This window comes from Blennius ocellaris (genome assembly GCF_963422515.1).
Source record: "Blennius ocellaris genome assembly, chromosome: 3".
In the NCBI taxonomy this organism is placed as follows: Eukaryota; Metazoa; Chordata; class Actinopteri; order Blenniiformes; family Blenniidae; genus Blennius; species Blennius ocellaris.
This window is the reverse complement of record NC_137652.1, coordinates 23,249,052-23,269,680: the sequence shown is the minus strand read 5'-3', so window position 1 is coordinate 23,269,680 and position 20,629 is coordinate 23,249,052. Positions and strand designations below refer to the sequence as shown.

Sequence of the window (20,629 nt, the reverse complement as noted above, 5' to 3'; positions counted from 1 at the left end):
GTGCTCACGTGGATAAATTAGCAGATCTGTGATGGTCACTGCAAGGAGCAGGAACACGCAAAAGCAGATGGAAAGCTAAGTGATGGATGTAGATGTGGGAGGAGGGATGATAAAGATGGACAGAGTGTGTGGGGAGGGTGGGGGGGGGGAGGGGAGGAGCGACAGCGGCGGGAGATACGCCTCAGATTATCAACTGGTGTCAGATGCTCCAGAAACGGATAAAGAGCCAGAGTGGACGCGAGCGTGGCAAAGAGTGAAAGCCTGTGTGCATGCAAGCTGGGCCGCAGAGATGACTGACGTGAAGAGCGTGTCGTCCGCGGAGGTGCCTGAGGGGAAGTTAATGAAAAAGGTCAGTGCACGTGGCGTGGTTAGCCAGATCTGGTCGCTGATGCTCCCACAGAACTCTGGTGGTGGTCTGATGACGTTTGCACGAGTTCCATGAACACCATGTCTGAACTGTGTGACGCTTCTCCAACAGTTGTATCTTCTACTCCCACCAGGGCTCCATCAAGAAGAAGATCGAGTCCCTCCGACGATGGAGTTCAGCGAGTATAAAGAGACCTCCAAAGTCGAAGGCCAAGACCCTGAGTCTGTCGTCTCCCGTTGGAGACCCCGACGACCTGTGGCTGCAGGAGGGGGACCGCAGGAAGCTGCGCCCCATCGTGGACTCCGTCTTTGGGCAGGTAGGAGGCTGAAGCTGAGATTCTCTTAACCGTTGCATTGCAATATGGTCAAACGGGCATCTGCATGGAGTACTGTGTTAATGCTGAGGCCCCTCAGCTGTTCATAAAGTGAGAAAGCAACTGAGATTTTACAAAACTTTCCCAATAAGGCTCAGACTCTGTGTAGACGGCTGAAACTTCACTCCACTGAAATGCTGCTGTCGTGAATAGTTCCGCACATGCTCAGTAGGTGAAATACAACATCAATGTTTCCTCCAGAGTGTCGTGACTCCCAGTCCATATTCTCCTGAGACTTAGTAGTTTTATAGTTGACAGTCACTGTAATAACAATCTAACTTGGTTGTTATGCGAATGTCTGTGTGCTTCCATTGTTTATTGTTTATAGTGTGTTCTCTCTGCACGTGTGTGTGTGTGTGTGTCTGTGGGTTTGATTACAGAAACATACAACATCCTGATATGCAAACGACACAAAAACACACAATCGATGCTTTGTCACTGGAAACATTGCGTAAACAAGGCCTCAGTGAATGTTTCTGATGCTCCAGCTGAAGCACGATGGATTTCTTCACTTTTGGTTAAATAAATCGATGTGTTGTCTCAGGAGAAAAATAATCCATAGATGTGAAGGATCCTGCATAATCCTAACTCTAACCCTATGCAGTTAAACTTGAAAACGCCCACCAGGGGGAAAAAATCAATCGATTTGTCTTTAGTGCTCCTCTGAGTGATAAGAGTTGCAGCTCTCTTGGTGAAAATGTAAAATGAAAATTAGAGCTATGAGACGTCTAAAAGTGAAAAGGCAGGATTGTTGTATTCGTCTGGATCAAACCTGAATGGAGAGGAACATTTCAGCATCAGATGAATTCCATCAGAAAATCAGGACGATAAGCTCCAGTTTGCAGAGTAGAGATATGAGTTACCGGGAACCTGGAGGGCACGGATCCACACTGCAATGTCCTCTGTATATCCCTCTGACCCCAGTGTGACCACGCTCCACAGACAAACATAACAGGATTATTTCATTCCCATTTCAAGTTGGTATGAATAAAAGTAGATTTTTCAATGAAGAGAAAAACCCACATGAGACTTGTTGGTTTCACTCACATGAGTGAAAAACATGCAGATGAAGCAGAACAGTGAACACTGAAAATCATTTGGCACTTGCTAAGATTTCAAATCTTTTTTTCAGGCATGATAGATGATTTGGCTTGTTTTAAAAGTTATTAAATTTTTTTTAGAACTTGATTTTAGACTGTAATCTTAAATCTAGATTTAAAAATCTGATCAAGTTAAATCTGCTCTCTGCATAGACAGATAATTTCACTAATTTTAAATATTTGTCTTCACATATTGAGTGTTTATATCTTATATTTGGGCTACCTCTTTTAAAGAATATAGAGTGGGAATCATGACACTCTGGAGGCAAACAATGTTGGGAGCCATTTCCAAAATGTTTTGTTTTCAGTGGTTCCGAGCATCATTGTTGCCCCCAAAACGCTTTGAAGGTTTTCTGTTTTCACTTGTTGTGGAAATGAGGCCAGAGATTGTGTTAATTGCATTAATGGTTGGTTGTGAGATTTAATTCTCACATTGTAAATAAATAAAGTAATGGGAGCACTAATATGCATGCTTTTGAGTGTTAGCATGTCTGTATAAAGGAAAAATACAACTACTAATACACCAACCTTCAGAACACGTCCATATGTTAATGTAATAAAAAGAGAAATAGTTGCTTTCAGGAGTGTGGTGCTTTGTCTCATTGGTGTTTATAACATTGTTTGACATCTTGAGTAACACTAAGCAGCTTAATGTGTGAAATCCTGCAAACATTTTTTTTTTCATTGAAGCACAAATCTTGTTAAATCTCTTGCTGTTCCCAGTGATTCCATGGTCCAGTGTGGGCGTGGTTAGCACAGTTTGTTCTTGGTTTGATTTCTTTTCTTGTTGGGTTTGCCTGATCTTGATGAGTTGCTTGTTGAGTTGATTTCTGAGTGTGAATTAGTCTGCGAAGGACTGGTGAAATGTGTCAGCTGTACACAAAGTTAAGTTGGGATTCGCTCCGGCAAACATAAACCTCCCACCTCAGGCAGGCGTCTGCAACATTCATGAACAAAAGAGTCGCTTTTGTCATTTTTCACCAAAAAGTATAAAATATAAAGTCCTCTGGGGCTGCAAATCATGTTCAGTCTGATGTTGCGCGAAAGTTTCGTCTGTACAATTTATCACAGTGAACATTATCATACACCATTAACAGTTTTTCAATAGTGTTTGGCAGCTTCATCTGTTCTAAAAAACAGTTTTTTGAAAGGTTTTTAGCAGTTTTATCTCTTTTAGCTTTTTCACATTTCTATTCCTTCTTTTTAATTATATCAAGTAGTTTTAGAAATATAATTTTTCTATCCTTATTTCAATTTTTTATTTTTAACCCTTTCTGGCAGTTTTTGTTATGTTAGGACTTTTGTTTGCGAGGTTTTTTTTTCATTGATCTTTTTTTTTCTCCTTTTTAGTAATGTCATGCAATTTTAGCCATTTTAAATGTTTGCTTTCTTGCCGACATTTTCTTGTGGATTTTATTTATTTATTTATTTATTTATTTATTGTCCTCTTTTAGATTAGCAAGAGGACACATTTTTTAAATGAGCCTGGTGTGTAAATAAGCAAACGTTTAATTAAAAAAACCAAAACCGATTTAGTAAACTCTTCAATGAGCTGCTACTGAGGTACAGAAGCGCCACATGTCCATAGCCTCTATAAAAAGAGTTTGTTTGCTTGTGTATCTTCTTCTCCCATCTTTCATCTCCCTGTTTGCCTTGTTGAGATGAGTCGCTTCTGCTCGGAGCAACAGATGGACTGAATGATGAGAAAGTGAAGGATGGAGGGGGCGACTAGGATGAGTGCTGGAACTGATGGATGACTGTACATCACAGGGACGGAGAGACGGGATTGATTACAACATAAAGAGATTAGAGTTCAAATGAGTGAAAGAACAAGACATTCTGTGTTTGTAGAACTTCCAGGAACTGAACTGTATTCAGTCCAATCTCAACTGAAAGGGAGGCAAGGTTTTAATCAGTTATAAAAGACACAGAGTGGCGCTATACAATAATCAGAGAGTTTAGTGACTTGCCTCAATGTTCAAGCTTTTCACTGTCAAATACTGCAAGTTAACACTTCTCAGCATCATATTACAGCCAAAGCAGTGAATTAAAACAATTGTTCTCATTGCTTTTGGGTTCGGAAAAAGTTCAAAAGTAAAATTGAAGCTGAATAAAAAAGACAGAGAAATTCCAACTAGATAGTCAAATGTTTTAATGTCAAAATAACAGAGAAGACAATAAAAATGTCAATTGAAAGCAGTTTTTGGGAGGAGTGTAATCAGTGGAAGTCGTGGTTGGCTTTTTCTTCAGAAAAGTGTCTTATTGCAGGTTTTTTTTATAAATTCTTTCATGAATTTCATTTAAATGTTGTACGGCGGTAACTCATTCGAAATTTATCAAATGATTTTGTTAGTATTTATAGTTGGAATGATTGAAGATATTTGAAGACATAAACAAACAGTAGGTCTAAATGACTATAGCTTTTTGCACATGAGGCAATAATGGGTGTCCCACAGGTTTCAGGGTAATCATCACATTCAAGCTGATTAGTGTGAAAGAAAGTTTGACACCATGTTATGGCAGATCCTAACCCTAACCCGAATAGTTCCTCCTTTCCTATTTACTTATCCTTAACCCCTTGGATGACATCACAAGATTGAGGAAAGGTGTTAGGAGACTCCCTAAAGGCGTTAAGGGAAGGCGATCACGTAGTTGAAACCGTCGGACCGCACTTTCAGTAGGTGACGTAATAACAATCCGACGGCGGCGCAGGTGAGTGATGTCAGCCGTGGTAAAAAAAAACTAAAAATTTCCAAAAAAGGACTACAAAAAGCGCATTAATAACAATTTCCCTTGTCCCTCTACCTACTGATATAATCTCAAATATCACAAAGTTTGAATTGAAATCAAGGGAAAAGAGGCTGCCAGGTGAATAAAGAACCAATCAAACTGCACAAAACCTTTACTGTGTTTGATCTACAACATCCGCATAGTTTCGGATGTTGTTCCTTCAAAGTTTGGATGTGGGTTTTAGATTATTTAAAGTTGTTCAATGCAGATTATTGCTTTGGTAACTTAAAAAGATCTGCATCCCTTTCAGTCATCGTGCGACTCCCTGAAAGCTCAGATGAGCGGTGCCTTTTAAATCTTGTCACCGCAAGGAATTGTGGGGCAGCATGATCTGGTCTCCTTCGGTAAAGGATGCATCAGTGTTTCCTATGTTAAAGGAGGTTCTAAAGGAAGCATTGAGCCTCCTTTCCTTAGCTTATTGAGAATTCGAACGTTCCTTATCATGGCCGCCACTTTAACACTTCCGGGGTTAAGGAAACATAGGTAGGAAAGGAGAGAGGAGGGGCTATTCGGATGTACCCCATGTAGTAGCTTCACTTCCTGTTTTAACTCGCCACACCTGCACCTGATTTCTGATCAGCCGCTCAGGCTACTTATACACTCACTCACTCACCTTTTGCCTGAAGTCATTCTAGCATCTTTGGTTTTATGATTTTTCTTTGGCTTTTGATCAAGGTCACATTCACACAACAATGTTTTCAAGCTAAATTGGAAAACTTTCTTAGGGTTTTAGGTGTTTGTTTGCAGTAACGGTGCTTAAAGACACTGAAAACCTTTTGAAAACTGCTCCCAAAACATTGCTACTGATCATGCACACCAAGGCAGTAGTCCATAGTTATTCTGCACATGCTCAGTAAATGGACAATAACCACAAAATTTGTCTCCAGAAAACATGAGTCCCATGTTTTCAGCTTCTCTGTCGTTTCTGTGGAAACAGACATCATTGTGTAAGTGTTGCCATGTAAATGCAGAACTTTTCTGAAAGAAAAACAATGCATTTTCACCTGAAATGTTTTTATGGAAGCAAGCTCTTCATGTCGTGAATTTTAGTGGCTCTGCCTCATTGATGGATTCTCGTGCAAAATCCCTGATTGAAATAAATGGTTAAAATCCTGAGCAGACTTTTAACTGTCGGATCTTTGTGAGTGAGTCTCTGATCTCGGATGCATTGTCACGTTTTGAAGTTTGTTGGTTTCAGCTTTCAATAATTCAAAAAGAAAATCCTAAGCCGGCATGCTCATTTCGCAGGATGACGGGGATTTAAGTCTTTCTATGTGGAGTTTACATGTTCTCCCTGCACGTGGGATTGCTCCACCTCCAGGTCCCTTCTATCCACAACCGTGTGTGTGTGTATGTGTGTGTGTGTGTGTTAAGTGACTGTACATTACCTGTAAGGATGATGAGTGCATGAGATTGTCCCTGAGTTGGATAACGGCTCTATAAGAGAGATTGATAAAAAAATTTAAAAAAACACACACATTGAAAAATATCCATTAGCACCCGATCTAAAATGGAATAATTACTTCAATTGTGTACATTATTGTAATTAAAACTTGCAGGTTGCGATTCATGGAGAGCTGATGAGAATAAACCAACGAGGACATTGTTATTAAAAGAAGAGCAGCTTTAGTGGACAGATTTAAAAGTGGGTTAGTTGATGGTTCGTAATGACTGAGGCAGCAACAGTTGTGCTTCATACTCACAGATATAAATACAAGCAGTCCTGACCTTTCCAGGAGTTTATATCCCTTTGTCCTCATTTGTTTTACGTTTTGTTTTGTTTTTTTGGGAGAGGACCTCTAATCCAGGACCTCCAGGACTCAAATCTAACATGAAAATGCATGAACCAAATCTGGACAGGTGCAAAAGGCATTATCCTCCTTATGGGAATGGGTAAGTGGGCGAGAATCAGAGCAGTGAATGTGGGACAGTCCAGAGCGCCGTATGTCTGTAAAACAATGTCAGAATGAAGAGAAAATCCTTTGATTGTATCACCATATCTTTTCCATGAGATGTCTTGTTTTTTGACACAGATACAAAGTGATTTTTTTTTTCAGATGAAAAGAAAAACACACTGAAGTCCCAGAAAAGTCTAATTTTTTCAGTTTCTGATCTTTAACTGCTGTTTGTGAGGCTCTTATTTTCTGAGTTTTTCATTTTTCAAAAATGAATGTAGCTTTGAACTTTCAAAAAAAAAAAAAAAATATATATATATATATATATACACATATACATATATATATATATTTGCCTTATTCATCTATTTGGTGAAAGTTATTTGACTGCATCCCTATATATTTAATATAAAGTTGATATTCTGACTTTAAAAGCAAATGTGCTTACTTTGCAAAGAGCAACTTGGTGACTGATTTCGGAATCATTTTGATTAGTTTAAGAGCCTATAAAAAAGAAAAAGGCTCGTAAAACAACCAAAATGTATTAAGGAAACATCAGGCTCAACATTTTCCATTAACTTGAGTGGAAACAGGAACGTTGTTATGATTGTTGTGTTGTTCCAGTCTGGGTGGGATCACAGTGTCTCTGGATAAATGATGTCATAATGTTCAGGTGGATATCTGAATGCTTGGGTTGAATTGCTCCAGTTGAGTCATTATATGTCAGTTTCTTTTTGCTCTTTTTTAAAAAAATAGCCTCCATACTACATTTCCCATCCAATCGCGGCATTGCGTTTGGCTTAGAGGATGACTCCAGACCAAGGGTGGGCAATCCTAGTCCTCGAGGGCCGCAGCCCTGCACGTTACAGCTGACAGCAATTAGTGGCTCCTTGTCAAGCTTTCTGCAGAGCCTCATCATGATAACAGGTGTGTTTGAGCAGGGAAACATCTAAAACGTGCAGGGCTGCGGCCCTCGAGGACCAGGATTGCCCAGCCCTGCTCCAGACAGACACCGCCACAGAATGAGCAAGGGTATTGATTAGGCCCGAAACACTGGGGAGCTACCACACAGTTACACAGGCTTTATCGTGTGTTGTTATTAAATGTTATTTCATTAAAAAGTTTTTTTAAATGAGCTAAAGCACGTTAAAAATGCCCCACATAGCTATACAATGATCCCTTTCAATATTCATTATAGCAATTTGAGGCCCTGATAATATGAAATGTCCATTATCGCAAATAGTATTTTCCTTGATGAATTAATATATTTAAGAGAATCATAGTACAGTAAAGAGAAAATATTCTTTTTGGAGATATTTAATATCACTAGGTTGATATTGAGGCTGTAAATCATTCATAAAAAATGAAAAAATTTTCAAACACAACATTGGGGTATATAAAGTCATTCATCCATATGATTGTGAGATTATTATTTATCATTTCATCACAATATTTTTCTGTCACTAAACACTTGTAAATGAAACTGAAAGAGCTTAACGTCATTTCATTTCGTTGTGTTTATTCTGATGCTTTCAGCTTAAATACACAAGAGGCAGACGGCTCTTTGTTAATACAGCTCAAAGTCATCTTTACAAGATGCAACTTCATTTTTTTCATTTTTAGCTCAGTTTCTCATCCGTTATCTAACATATGTTTTCTTTTTCCAGAGCGATTATCTCACATTTAAGGTCAGATCACTTTAGAGGATACGTATGGATTACATAGAAAATGTGGACGACTAAATAATGTGAACTTGCCTTTATTTTTACTCATTAATAGATAAGATATTGTGCATTTTCCATACTCAGAAGTCACTGGGAACTGACATCGCTTTAATTCAGAAGTATTCTACTGTACTTTTCTTGGTAGGTTTCTTAAATTATGTAATTTTGCTCATAGTTAAGTACAATTTACAGCATGTCATCTTTTCTTACTTTTAAAAACATAGGTTGCTTCTGCTTTTGTACCAAAAACTATAGAAATCTGCATTTTGGCAGACAATAACTTTGTTATTTTCACAGAAAAACTCTTTCATTATCAATATTGGTTCACAAAATTAATTGTTATACATACTGTAGTTTTTGTAAATCTTAATGTTTGTCTGAAAAATGTGTGTTGAGGCAATATAACTAACTAACTGTATGTGATTGTACTTGCATATGTTTTGGCAAGAATACATGTGATGAAGTACAATTCAAGAAATTGAACCATGATTTGTAGTTAAATACAATTTACACTATCTAATCTCATTTGCGACCTTTAAAATAATGAGCTGCATCTGTTTATGCATTAAAGCAACCAATATAAATCTGTATTTTGGCACACAATTAATTGATAGTTTTAACAGAAAACTTCTTATTGATATCAGTTCACAAAACAAATTGTTATACTAGGATTTTTATATAACCATATCTTACATCGGCAACAACCTTTAGCAATATTTTTCGACAGTGCAAATGTGATATATTTTCATGTTGAAAATGTTCATGTTGGTGATGAAAAGTATTAGTATGAAAAGTATTAGTCACAATAACTCAAACACTAGCAAGTTCCGTTCAGTAAGTGCATCTAAATGATGCTTTTAAATTGCAAAAATAAGAAAGAAGTGATACTTTTTGATAATAAACGATGCAAACGAAGCAAGTCTATTTCCAAAGAGGAATTTAATGCATCTAATCGGTCACATACAGGTTAATTTTTTTTAATATCTCTCATGATATTGGATGACACAAATGTATTGTATTGTCATCTACAGAAATCCACTTAGATGTTTATGCATTACATTTTTTAAGCTTTTAATTGTGAAACAAATGTGATGGGTTTTTTTAGGTCTGGTTTTTAGGATTTTTTTCAACTATAGATCAGGGGTGTCAAACATAAGGCCCTTTTACAGACAAGTCTTGAATTATTAAAGTCACAGTATCACGATGTGGGTTTTTTTTTTTTTTTTTTTAGGTTTTTCCATCTGTAGAGTTGAGCGTCTGTAACCTACTTCCCTCACATGAACCTTTGTGGTGAATTTGTGTTTGTGTGTCAACATGTAGGAAGGCAGTGATTCTCCTCATCTCATCCAAACTGTCTGACCCAACCGAGAGTGGGGCGGTGAGCGTTGTGTAGCGTGGCATGGGGGAAAAAAAAAATCCAGACTTCTGGATTGTGTCCATCATGTTGTTTACTGCCCTGGCGTGGGTTTCCTGTTGGCCTAGCTTCCATCCTCGCCTCTGGGGCATCTGTTGTTGAGGCATGGAGAGCCAGTTCTCACCCAGCTGCTCCTTGTTTTGGGGAGTTTAAAGGCTTGTGTTCACACCAGGTTTCCAGATCAGGATTATATTTGAGAGTAGAAAAAAAAAAATCGCCCTTTTTGGGTGTGGGGGCATTGAGGACATCAAAAACTGTGTGTGAGCCCACAGCTTCTATTGCAACTCTTAGTCCAGAATTCCCTTTTAATCCCCCATTGAATCCATTGTTCTAATCTGGCATATCTTAAACTTGTTTATAAGAGGAAAGCCTTTTAAAAGACTGAATCTAACGTTTCCTGATCAGCAGTGTGTACAGCTGGATCCAAGGAACGTGCTATTATTATAACAGACATTTAAAATGTAAATCCCTTTGTTACGCTTCATCCTGCACTAAAATATCTATTTTAAATTTTATTCAGTAACGACAGTTTAGTTTTGAACCATTGATTCATCTGAATGTGCTAAATATCACATCAGTCTGCTCCTTTATGGTCTCTAAAATATACAAATGATTCTTTCTTGAAAATCAGATGAAGGCGTGAGACTGACATCTGCTGGTGGTGCATGAGTATTGCAACTCAAATGAGTTCATAATCGCTGCAATCCACAAAATGCCGCGAGAGTTACAAATGGTGCCAACAAGTCAGGTTTGATTCCCATCAATTCCCATCGAGTGTCCTTGGGCAAGACACTGAACCCCAAACTGCTCCTATTAGAGCGACAGCGCCTTGCACGGCTGCAGCCTCCAATGGTATGTGAATGTGTGTGTGAATGGGTGAATGTGACGAGCTATGTAAAGCGCTGTCAGCAAAAAGGCGCTGTATAAGTGACTTCATTTACCATCTCTGGCAAAAGGCTGTTAAAGATCATCAAACATATGTTTGGACTGTGAGAGGGAGGCTGGAGGAAATTCACATGGGTACAGGGAGAAGATGCAAACCTCCCAGTCCAGAATCAAGATAAGCAGATAATCCCACGTTCAAACTTAACGATCACTTTTAGAGTCACTGATAAACTGTAAACGTATATTTTGGGGCATGAAGAGGAAACCAGAGCATGCACAGTGAGAGAGAACATGCAAACTGCTGCGCAACGTCTCCCAAATGAATAAAAAAAACTGTGCCTGTACAGAAATTCTCCATCAGTGAATTTGAAAGTAATTTCCAAGCCAAATAAGAATCACTGAAGGAATAATGAGCAGAAAGTGAAAAAACAGATGGCGGGAAGCGACTGATCTAATGAGTGAAAATTGAGAAATGTAGAGAAATGTGCCAGTTCTCCTAAAATGACCAGTGAGGATTAAGGCCGGAGGCGCTGAGCGTTGACCTCACTCTCACCGCGCTAATCTCTGGCAGACATACAGCAGGACATGATTAGTCCCATCAGACCGTCAACATCACACTGAGGTTCATATCGTATGCAGACATGCAAACGTGCACTGCACTGAACTGACTGACAGAATAGGAGCGGTAGTAGTAAATAAAGGGATGTCTGTTAGAAGGTCCCCACAGGGAAATGTAATACAGTAATGAGATTCCAGCAGGTTAATCCACAAATGCCCAAGACATTCATACCTTTAAATTAGATTTTTTTTAATTTTATTTTCCTACATTTAACCTTAAGATAAACTGTGTTTTTCAAGTGGGATGTGGTTAAGAATCATAGCCTCCAATGCAACAAATACATACATTTCAGATAACATTAACATGTTTAATTCCAGATTGGGAGGCTTCCTTCTATGTGTCTTTTAAACAGTTTGCAGCTGCAGTGATTGAGTCCTGATGACTGAGAGTCAAACAACGATGGAGATGGTTTTGCCAGTGCAGTCGTCTCATTTTGCTTTAGGCCTTTGTTACATGACGTTTCAAAAAAAGTTTCACATTTACACAGCAACATTTTGAAAACGACATTGATTTACATGGAAATGGCCGAAATGCTGAAAACATTTTTCACTTGTGGCCCAAGTGGGCCACAAGTGGGAGCTGTTCACATCATCATCATCATCTGCTGTTTGTTTTTGTAGTAAATTGGAACTGGAATGAAAAACAGTGAAAGACACTGTGCAGAGCTGATGAAGCTGCATTCATCCAGCAAACACCAAACACAAAGTTTGTATACAAGCTTTAATCCTTATGTTGTTTTAATCCAAATGATCCTGTGTGTACTGGAGTGGTTTTCACTCATGTTCCACCGTCTGCTTTTTGGAGCGTCTCTGTGCAGAGCTTGCATGTTCTCCCTGTGCGTTCACAGGGTTTCTCTCATCTGCGTTTCACTCACAGGCAGCAAACATCCAGTTAAGATTGAGTTAAGGCCACCACTCTTGATTAATAATGTTTATTTGTTGCCAACATGAACGCTCTTAAGGTTGAATCAAACTCTTTTAGGACACTTAGAATTTAACACATGCAACACCACACTTCATTATGATGCATTATTAACTTAACCTGATGCAATATGTTTTAAGTTTGACATAAAGATGTGTCAGAGAAATAACATTTCTGCATTTTGTTTTATTTACTATATCTATTGCGAGTATTCAATGATTTATTCGATTTATTTTTGATTTTATGGCTGTTGTATTGTGATAATTTGTGCGCGTTGAGTGCTCCTGCTTGTCTTGGCATTTCAGTTTTGTATTGACGGTATTGAGAAGCTCACCTTGGATTCATGAATCACTTTGATAGACTGTATGTGGACAAGAAGCTTTATTTCTCTGCGTTTTGCGAGTTTTCACCTTCGGTGGTGACAGGATGAGAACAATGAGGTTAACAGAGGTCGTAGGGTGTTATTTCTTCATTTCATTTTCTTTCAGATTCTTTCTCTTTGTTTTTTTTACCGTTTACTGACATTCCATTTCTTCCTCTTCAAAGCCCCGATATTCCCATGGCCTGTCAGCGTGGCTCGTTCCATCTAATCTGAAATGCCAGGGATTAAACCAGCAGCCAACCCTCCCTCTATAATTCTGCCATCCTCAACCTCCCTACCCTCTCTCTCTCTCTCTCTCTCTCTCTCTCTCTCTCTCTCTCTCTCTCTCTCTCTCTCTCTCTCTCTCTCTCTCTCTCTCTCTCTCTCTCTCTCTCTCTCATTATGCCAGAATAGTCATTTTGAGACCATAGGCATGATGTTTCCGAGGCGGAGAGTGGAAGGTGGGTGGGATGACTTGGATTAAGTAGGTCCAAATTCAAAGGATCACTGGTGGTGGGATGGGGTGACAGAGAAACAGGAGGGGGGGGGGGAGAAAAGAGTATGTGTCTGTTTTGTGTGCGTGTCTGAAAGAGGGAGCGAGAGAGAGAGAGAGAGAGAAAATGGGCGAGTCCTGCAATCAGAGGCCGAGCCTGGCAGCAGCAGCAGGTTGTTTCAGCCCAGATTTCCAGCCCTCTCTCACCCCCCCACCCCGTTAAATCCCCCGTTGCCCTGCCGTCGTGCCACCAACATCACACTAAACGTTCCAAAGCTCATCATCAAAGCAGCCTCCAACAACCTATAGGATCTCAGCGTTTAATGTGGCACCAGACGCCCACCTCACCTCCCCGCCGGACCACTGGGATCTGGGATTGTGGCACATGTGCTGAGAGGAGTCGTGGTTTCACACCGGTGGTGGGAGTGGGAGTGTTCACCTTTCAGCTCACCAGGAGCCGCGTGGCAGGGTCGTCCTCTGGGAGGCTCTGGATCTAATATGGACTTTGGGCTTTTATATAACGTTTGAGCAGAGACAAGGGGACAAAGAGTAGAACCCTGGGAGGAGGAAAGGGAGGCAGGGTGATGGGAAACATCAACAAGGCGTCTAAAAAGAACAGTAAGAGAAAAAAGGTAAGAATCCAGTGATTTCATGAATGTGGGATTTAGCCACATATCTGAGGATTTTCTGTCGGCTGATGACAAAATGAATACGATTTAAGAGTACGATGATGTGCTACGATGAGAGAATTGTTATTTTAATAAGTTTATAACCTGGTTTTGAAATCTTCTCCCCCAAGGAGAGGTCACCCATAGAGGGAAGCGGTGCCCCGCTGGCGGCCGCTATGCTGGGGGGCCTGGGTGGTGGTGAGGGGGAGGAGGTGGACACGGAGGACGAGGAGGAAGGAGGGAGCGAGCGTGAGTTCGATGAGCCGCTGTGCGCTCTGGTTAAGAACTGCAACATGCTGCACAACATAGTGGGGCCCGCCTGTATCTTCCTCAGACAGGGCTTCGCACAGAGCCAGCTTGTATGTATCACACACACACACACACACACACACACACACACACACACACACACACACACACACACACACACACTCTTCTTCCATTTCTTGTCATAATTCATACATTTTAAATGAAGGAAGGAAATTATATTACGGTACTTGACACATGAACTTTTCTAACACAGTAACCGTTTCAGATGGTAAGTTAAACTCTGTAATGGCGTAATGGAGGACAGATACTGGAATACCGACAGATATTAATATGTAAGGTGTATTTCCATCAACTCTTTATTCTCTTATTATGGTCTGTAGTTGACCTCGGTGTGCTTCGTGCAATCATTATTTTTGAAAACGACAAAGAAAAGAACTTACTAGCAGAGAGTTCAGTTTACTTTCAGGTTAAATACCTTGGGAGAATATACTGTATATTCCATCCACTTTCACAGTGTTTTAGTGTTGGTGACATGTAGCACAGGGGTTCACTGGCTTTCTCAGAGGAAATCTCATTTCGCATCGAGGCAATGTGGGTAAAGTGCCTTGCCCCGGGACACTACAACGACGACTTGGATAGAGCGGGATTTGAACCCCCAACCCTCCCATTTTGGTGTACTATTGACTCTGGTAGTCGACTGGTCCTCAGTCAGTCAGTGGTTTGATCTCTTATCTCACTTTGTCTATATGTTGAAGTGAACAAGTTTCTGGTAACAGATGCCTTCCAACAGTTTGGTCATTGGTTTAATGAGTGTTTGAACTATGAGGTTAACATTTTATATTATAGGTCTATCTGTGGTAAACTGTTATGACACTGTTCCAGAAACCCCGGTGCTTCACGACCCTCATAGAACGGTGATCTCAAACACATTTGACACCGAGTTAAATGAGTCAAACATTATGAATTATCATCAATATAATGGAGGATCTGCTAGTACCATTCTTAATGGTTTTGTCTCAAGACAAGCTTGAATCTTTACTTAGATACCAACTTTTTTTCTATGTCTAATATATTACAAATTAAAACAGTGGTTCCTATTTTTTTGTTTTTTTAATCTCTTGATACAACCTCTTCTACCAAATTGGAACGGCAGGGCCCTTCAAACAGAAAGCGATGGGCAGTGTGCTTGTTGGGCCTCAGATTCTGTAGAGTGGATATCTTTGACGTCTCCTCAGTAAACTCTGCCTCCTTGGTTGTGAACCAATGTCACCGAAAATTATCGTTTACAGCCCCAGAAATGTTAAAATGTTGGGATTCCTCGATAGAGTACACAGATTAGTGCATGAGATGGACAGGGTGAGAGTGATCTTATGGTCTTTACTGAATATTAATCCCATAATACCCTTTCTTGCTTGAAATGGTGAGCTACAAATAAACAGCACCGTGAAAGCTTCGTCTATGTGTGTGCATTTTATTCCATTTTCAGTCTGTTAAAGCCACATGTCAGAGCTACCAGATCAACAACTTATTTTGAAAGTCACAAATATTTATCCAAACTGTTGATGGGTAAAGGTTTTACCTGCCCCCCGTCACTTCATTCTGTTCAGGTGTTTGTTTATTAGAAAGCTGTCAGGACATTTGTGCAGATGTCAATAAAAAAAAAAAAAAAAGAAAAGAAAATCAGCGGCAGATAGGGAAATGAAAAACCGATAAGCCTTCGTGATTTGTAATACAATTTACCGCTGTAATCTCCCTGCTACTGTTCTCTCCCTGCATCCTTTAATCCCGGCCTGTATTATTCCTGCTGCTGATGTCACAGCCCCGCAGGACACGTCGTGGACAAACTCACTCCAGCGTCACACTTTGAGCCACGACAATTCAACGTGTGTGGGGTTTAAAGTGTCTTTTCTCAGGCGTTTCTAGGGCCTTATTCAATATTGTGCCTGTGTTTCGATTTGTGATATCATCACAAAAATGACCAATAGTACCAACTCACATTGTTTTTAGACTTTCAGCGGTTTACGTGGAAATGGACATCGTTTTAAAGAAAACTGCAAACATCATGTAAACGAGTCCTAAATATGATGACACATAACCAAGTATTTTCGGTGGTGGTAATTTTGCCTTTCTAAATACAGCTGTAGTTTTTGTTGTTGTTGTTGTTTATTTTATGGTTCCTTTTATATATATGTATTTTTCTCCTTAATCAGCTCTTTCAATTTGAATTACTAATAATGGAAGATGAACATGAGACAGTAGTTTCTTATTCTTTTACATATTTCAACACTTGTGCGGTATGTTCACAGCAGATTGAGGAGCAGCAGGCTGAGTTTGGACATTAGATCGTGAAGCAGACAGCCACAAAAGTTCAACTTGATTGAGATCAAAAAACCAAATGATCCTATAATAGACTCTCAGCCTGAGCAGAAGATAGGGGTTAAAATAAAGAGCTTGCAGGTGTGAAGAAGTGAGAACACCAGAAATAATTTATTTTTTCTGTCAATTGACTGAAATAGAAGAGTGAGATTGAACATTTAACCCAAATGACTTTCTCTTTATACGTTTCCTGTCTTGTCTGCACTCGCTCGCTGCAGGACAGAGATCTCCGACCGGAGGAAATGGAAGGTACGGTGACATCAAAAGCTTAATCTAAATCCTCGCTTCATCTTCATTCACCTCTTCATCCTGAGCTTCCTTCATTTTGAACCTTCGGTTTGACTGGAACAGTCTGTAAGCTTTTCCATGCTGCCCGGAGTTTTAAAGCATTAACGAATGTCCTGCACTTTAGACACATTTGCCTTTTTTTCTTTGTGGTTTGAATTGTGCAAGATCAAAGTGAGGGATTAAACAAATGAAAAGATTATTCTTTACACTTTAAACACAGATAACCTCATTTTATTGTTCAGTTGAACTCATTGTAACTCACAGCACAGTTGCTGAAATATACTTCAAATTGTGCACAAAAACTTAAGTCACATTTATGAGTATCATCATTTGTGGGATGACCAGCAAAGCAGAGTCTGTAGATTGTGACTACGAATAATATCTAAATTTCTCCCTGCCGATGCCAAACGCACCTTTCAAATATAGTTTCCTTAAATGCCTTGCAATAGTGTAAGATTCATTTAAAAAACAAAATTACATTTATTGTACTGTCAGGTTTAAATATAGCGTAAACAGTCATTGATTTTTTAATCTGGAGATGAAATGTGGTCACCGCTGCTGTTTAGTGCTGTTTTTTTTTCTGTACATTGCACCCCAGTTTTCTGCAAGACATCAAATAAACCCAACACATATCTGCAAAGCAACTCGATAGTAAAGTGCATTAATTTGCTTTACCTCATGCTATTTTCCTGGATATCTTAAAAAAAGGGCTACAACTAATACATTCTGCTATTTTGCGTGACTCTGATGACGTTGTCCACATCTCTATAGAAGAGAGTGTTTATGATAACATGCATCATAATATTTAGGAGGAAGGGTATCGTCTAAAACCACATGACTCATTAAAGTCATGCCAAAAAGTTCTGCAGCTACATGGATCATTGTCATGAAGACATGGGTTATATTCTCAGATTACAGCGTCTCTGGTTAAATTATATCGAATCGAAACTAGGCAATTGTTTAATGTGACACTGATTTTTCCATTTAATAATCCATTTAATAAAGAAATGTTGGGATACGGGTATACGACAGGATAGAAGTTAAAGTAGTACAAAGAGGAACTGCTTTGAAGCCTTTTGCAGCCATCAGGTTAATTAGCAAAAGGGTTTGGAGGATTTAAAACATCTGTTCGTGGCCAGATGTCTCTTTCAGGAAAGGATTTGCATATTCTGGCATCACAGTGATGGACAACAAACCAACCACGATGCTCTGCCTACAGTCCAAACCTTTCAAAACCCCAGAACATTGAATACATCATGATGAACTAGTATATAAGAACCATTTATTTGACATAACTCCTACATTGGGTTTCCTAATTCCAGCAATGTTGACTGGCGGTTATATAAAAAAATAACAGAAGATTCCTCTTAACATGGAATAAATCCTTTGATATGTGTTGCTTCCATCATTGTAAAAATCTAACATTAAAACATTTAGTTTAAGACTTAAATTGGTTGATTATTGCCTTTCTGTTTGTAGCTACATTCAACATATTGTCTCAACTTTTTTGGCAAGAAGGTTGTATTTTGATAGATGGGTTATGTGCTGCACTACCGAGCACAGCTTTTAGCCCAAATAGGCGCTAACAGTTGAATTTTCCATTTCCAAATTGTATGTGAGTTCTTACAGCTGTCAAATGATTTGGATTTAGTCACTGGGGGCAGAATTCAAGCATTTTCCTATTTGTGACACATCCCCGTTCACACGTTCACAGTCATGAATCCATCTGAGAGTCGTTGATACAAGCAAAACATTGTCTCACATCTCAATCATGTCTATTCTTTGCAGAACTGCGTGAGGCCTTCAGGGAGTTTGACAAAGACAAAGATGGCTTCATCAGCTGCAAGGACCTGGGCGAGTGCATGAGGACGATGGGATATATGCCCACAGAGATGGAACTTATAGAGCTCAGCCAGCAGATCTGTGAGTTCTGCATACAGACTGAAAGCATAAATGTAATAATCCATAAATCTTCCATGTACTTTGGTGGAGTTCCAGCAGAATCAGTTGTGATCTATAACATCTGGCTGTCCCAGATTTTCACCTGTACATCAGCAAATATAAAGAAGCTTAATATTGAAGATTTTGCAGTTGGGATTTACTGATTCCACCTCATACTTATCGGGGAGCTTTTATTAATATAAGCACTCGTTGCAGTATTGGTGCATCTTTATTTTGTTGCTTTGTTTGGACCATTTTCCATTGTAAAACATCCAATATGGGCTTTCATTCAACAAGAATTAAAAAAATATAGTTAGGGTTGTCTTGATGATTTTAGTCATCTTGTGGTCTGAATAAAAACATTAACATTTAGTCATCGCTGTGGTCTTTGCTTGCCCTCTAGGTGGTGGCCGAGTCGACTTTGAAGACTTTGTGGAACTGATGGGTCCCAAAATGCTTGCTGAGACTGCAGATATGATTGGTGTCAAAGAATTAAGAGATGCCTTCAAAGAGGTATGCAACATTATCCCTTCACACATGAACAGAACATATAAAGTGGGGAATTTGGTAGATTAGTCATTGGTGGTGAATAATATACTGTTCGACAGGCTGGTCATTTCTCTTTTAGATGGGTTACTCCAATGGTGATTAGGAAAAGTGTGAAACAGCTTATTCCTTTCATGGACTCTTTTTTTGTTTTATGTTAGTTGGTGGATTGGAGGACTGAAGAAACGAGACACATTGGCAGTTTGTAATAACTCAACTTGCAAACATTGCAATAGGATGGATCTTTTTCTCCAACCAGCATTGCCTCAGACTCAACCACTGTGGATCTGTCGGTCTCTCTTCTTGCAAGAAGAACAAACAGAACAACAGTGGCTGACTCTGAGGAATTCTTCAGCTAATGTGGTTCTGTTGGTCAAGAAGAGGGCACTCAAGCTCATCTTCTAAATGTTCGGTTTGGCTGAGATTTAATCTGCTTCCAGGCCTTTCCATCCTCGCTACTCCTGGTCTGCAGTGTTGAACATGCTCATCGTTGAGGTTAGAATTTTGTCCCACAGTGAAGATATGGGAAAACATTCTGGCTATTGAATCTCATTGATAAGTTTTTTGTATTGATTGTAAATGCCCAGGAGGCCGAGAAGCTTAAAATAGCAAATCAGCTCTACTGCTCATTATCGAACATGTTCATTCTATACATATGTTGCCGTGAAAAAGGAGACGACTACACTTTCCAACCAAAACACTCATTTATTTTTCCGCAATCCCATCTTTATACTACTCCCCCCCAAGGTAATTTAAAAAATTTAACCCCCCCCCTTTTTAACAGAATTTTAACCTTTCGTTTGCTGCATAGTTTGACTCTGATGGCGATGGTCAGATTAGCCTCGGAGAGCTGAGGGAAGCCATGAAGAAGCTCATGGGAGAGCAGCTCAACCACCGTGAGATCGATGAGATCCTGCGAGATGTCGACCTCAACGGAGACGGACAGGTCGACTTTGAAGGTGAGCAGATGATGTTTCAGGTAAAGAAGCTGATAGAGAGGGGATATAGAGGAACATCCTCCGTTCTGTGCAGCCTGTGGTTGCTGATCCCCGAGGTGAGCGTGGATAGGCGGTCAGTTCATCATGGGACAAACACAGAGAGCCATACAGACCCCGTTCGCATGCTTCATGTAAAAGTGCATCATTGGGTTTTCATTTCAGAAGAGTTTTGTGTTTTGGAATACCATTTCTGTTTCCACAGAAACGGCACAAACACTGAAAACGACGGAGCACGCATATTGGGCCACAAGTTGGCGCTTTTGGTTTGGAAATGTGTTTCTTTGAACGTTTCTTGATTTGCTTGGTGGTTTGATGGGCCCAATCAAAGTTTCTTGCAGGCCGATTAAGGCCCATGGGCCTTACGTTTGACACCCCTGACACTTAAATATACAGGCTTCACACAGAACAGCTGCCATGCTCATAATCAAACAAGGGAGTTTCTTGCTGTGAAGTGAATGTCCAACTTCTATTCAGCAAAATAAACAGCTTGTTGGTAGATGGGTCTATGTTTGGATGTGAATGAAAGAATAAAGCTATATCCATCAAAACGGCTTTCTTTCTTCTCCTTCCACAGAATTTGTCAGAATGATGTCTCGCTGA

At 39.6% G+C, this 20,629-nt stretch overlaps 1 protein-coding gene across 2 annotated transcripts; it reads left to right on the top strand.

The window, feature by feature from the left end:
- Window positions 1-289: 289 nt before the first annotated feature.
- cabp2a (calcium binding protein 2a) lies at window positions 290-20,629 on the top strand (the record flags this gene model as incomplete). 2 transcript variants are annotated; one of them, XM_080494340.1, is made up of 8 exons in its annotated part: window positions 290-349; window positions 501-683; window positions 13,742-13,969; window positions 16,475-16,505; window positions 18,333-18,467; window positions 18,889-18,998; window positions 19,843-19,990; window positions 20,604-20,629. In XM_080494340.1, the coding sequence occupies 8 exons, from the start codon at window positions 290-292 to the stop codon at window positions 20,627-20,629; spliced, it is 921 nt and encodes a 306-aa protein (XP_080350466.1). The 2 variants fall into 2 exon arrangements, with proteins under 2 accessions (XP_080350466.1, XP_080350467.1); XM_080494341.1 differs by lacking the exons at window positions 290-349; window positions 501-683 and adding an exon at window positions 13,527-13,574.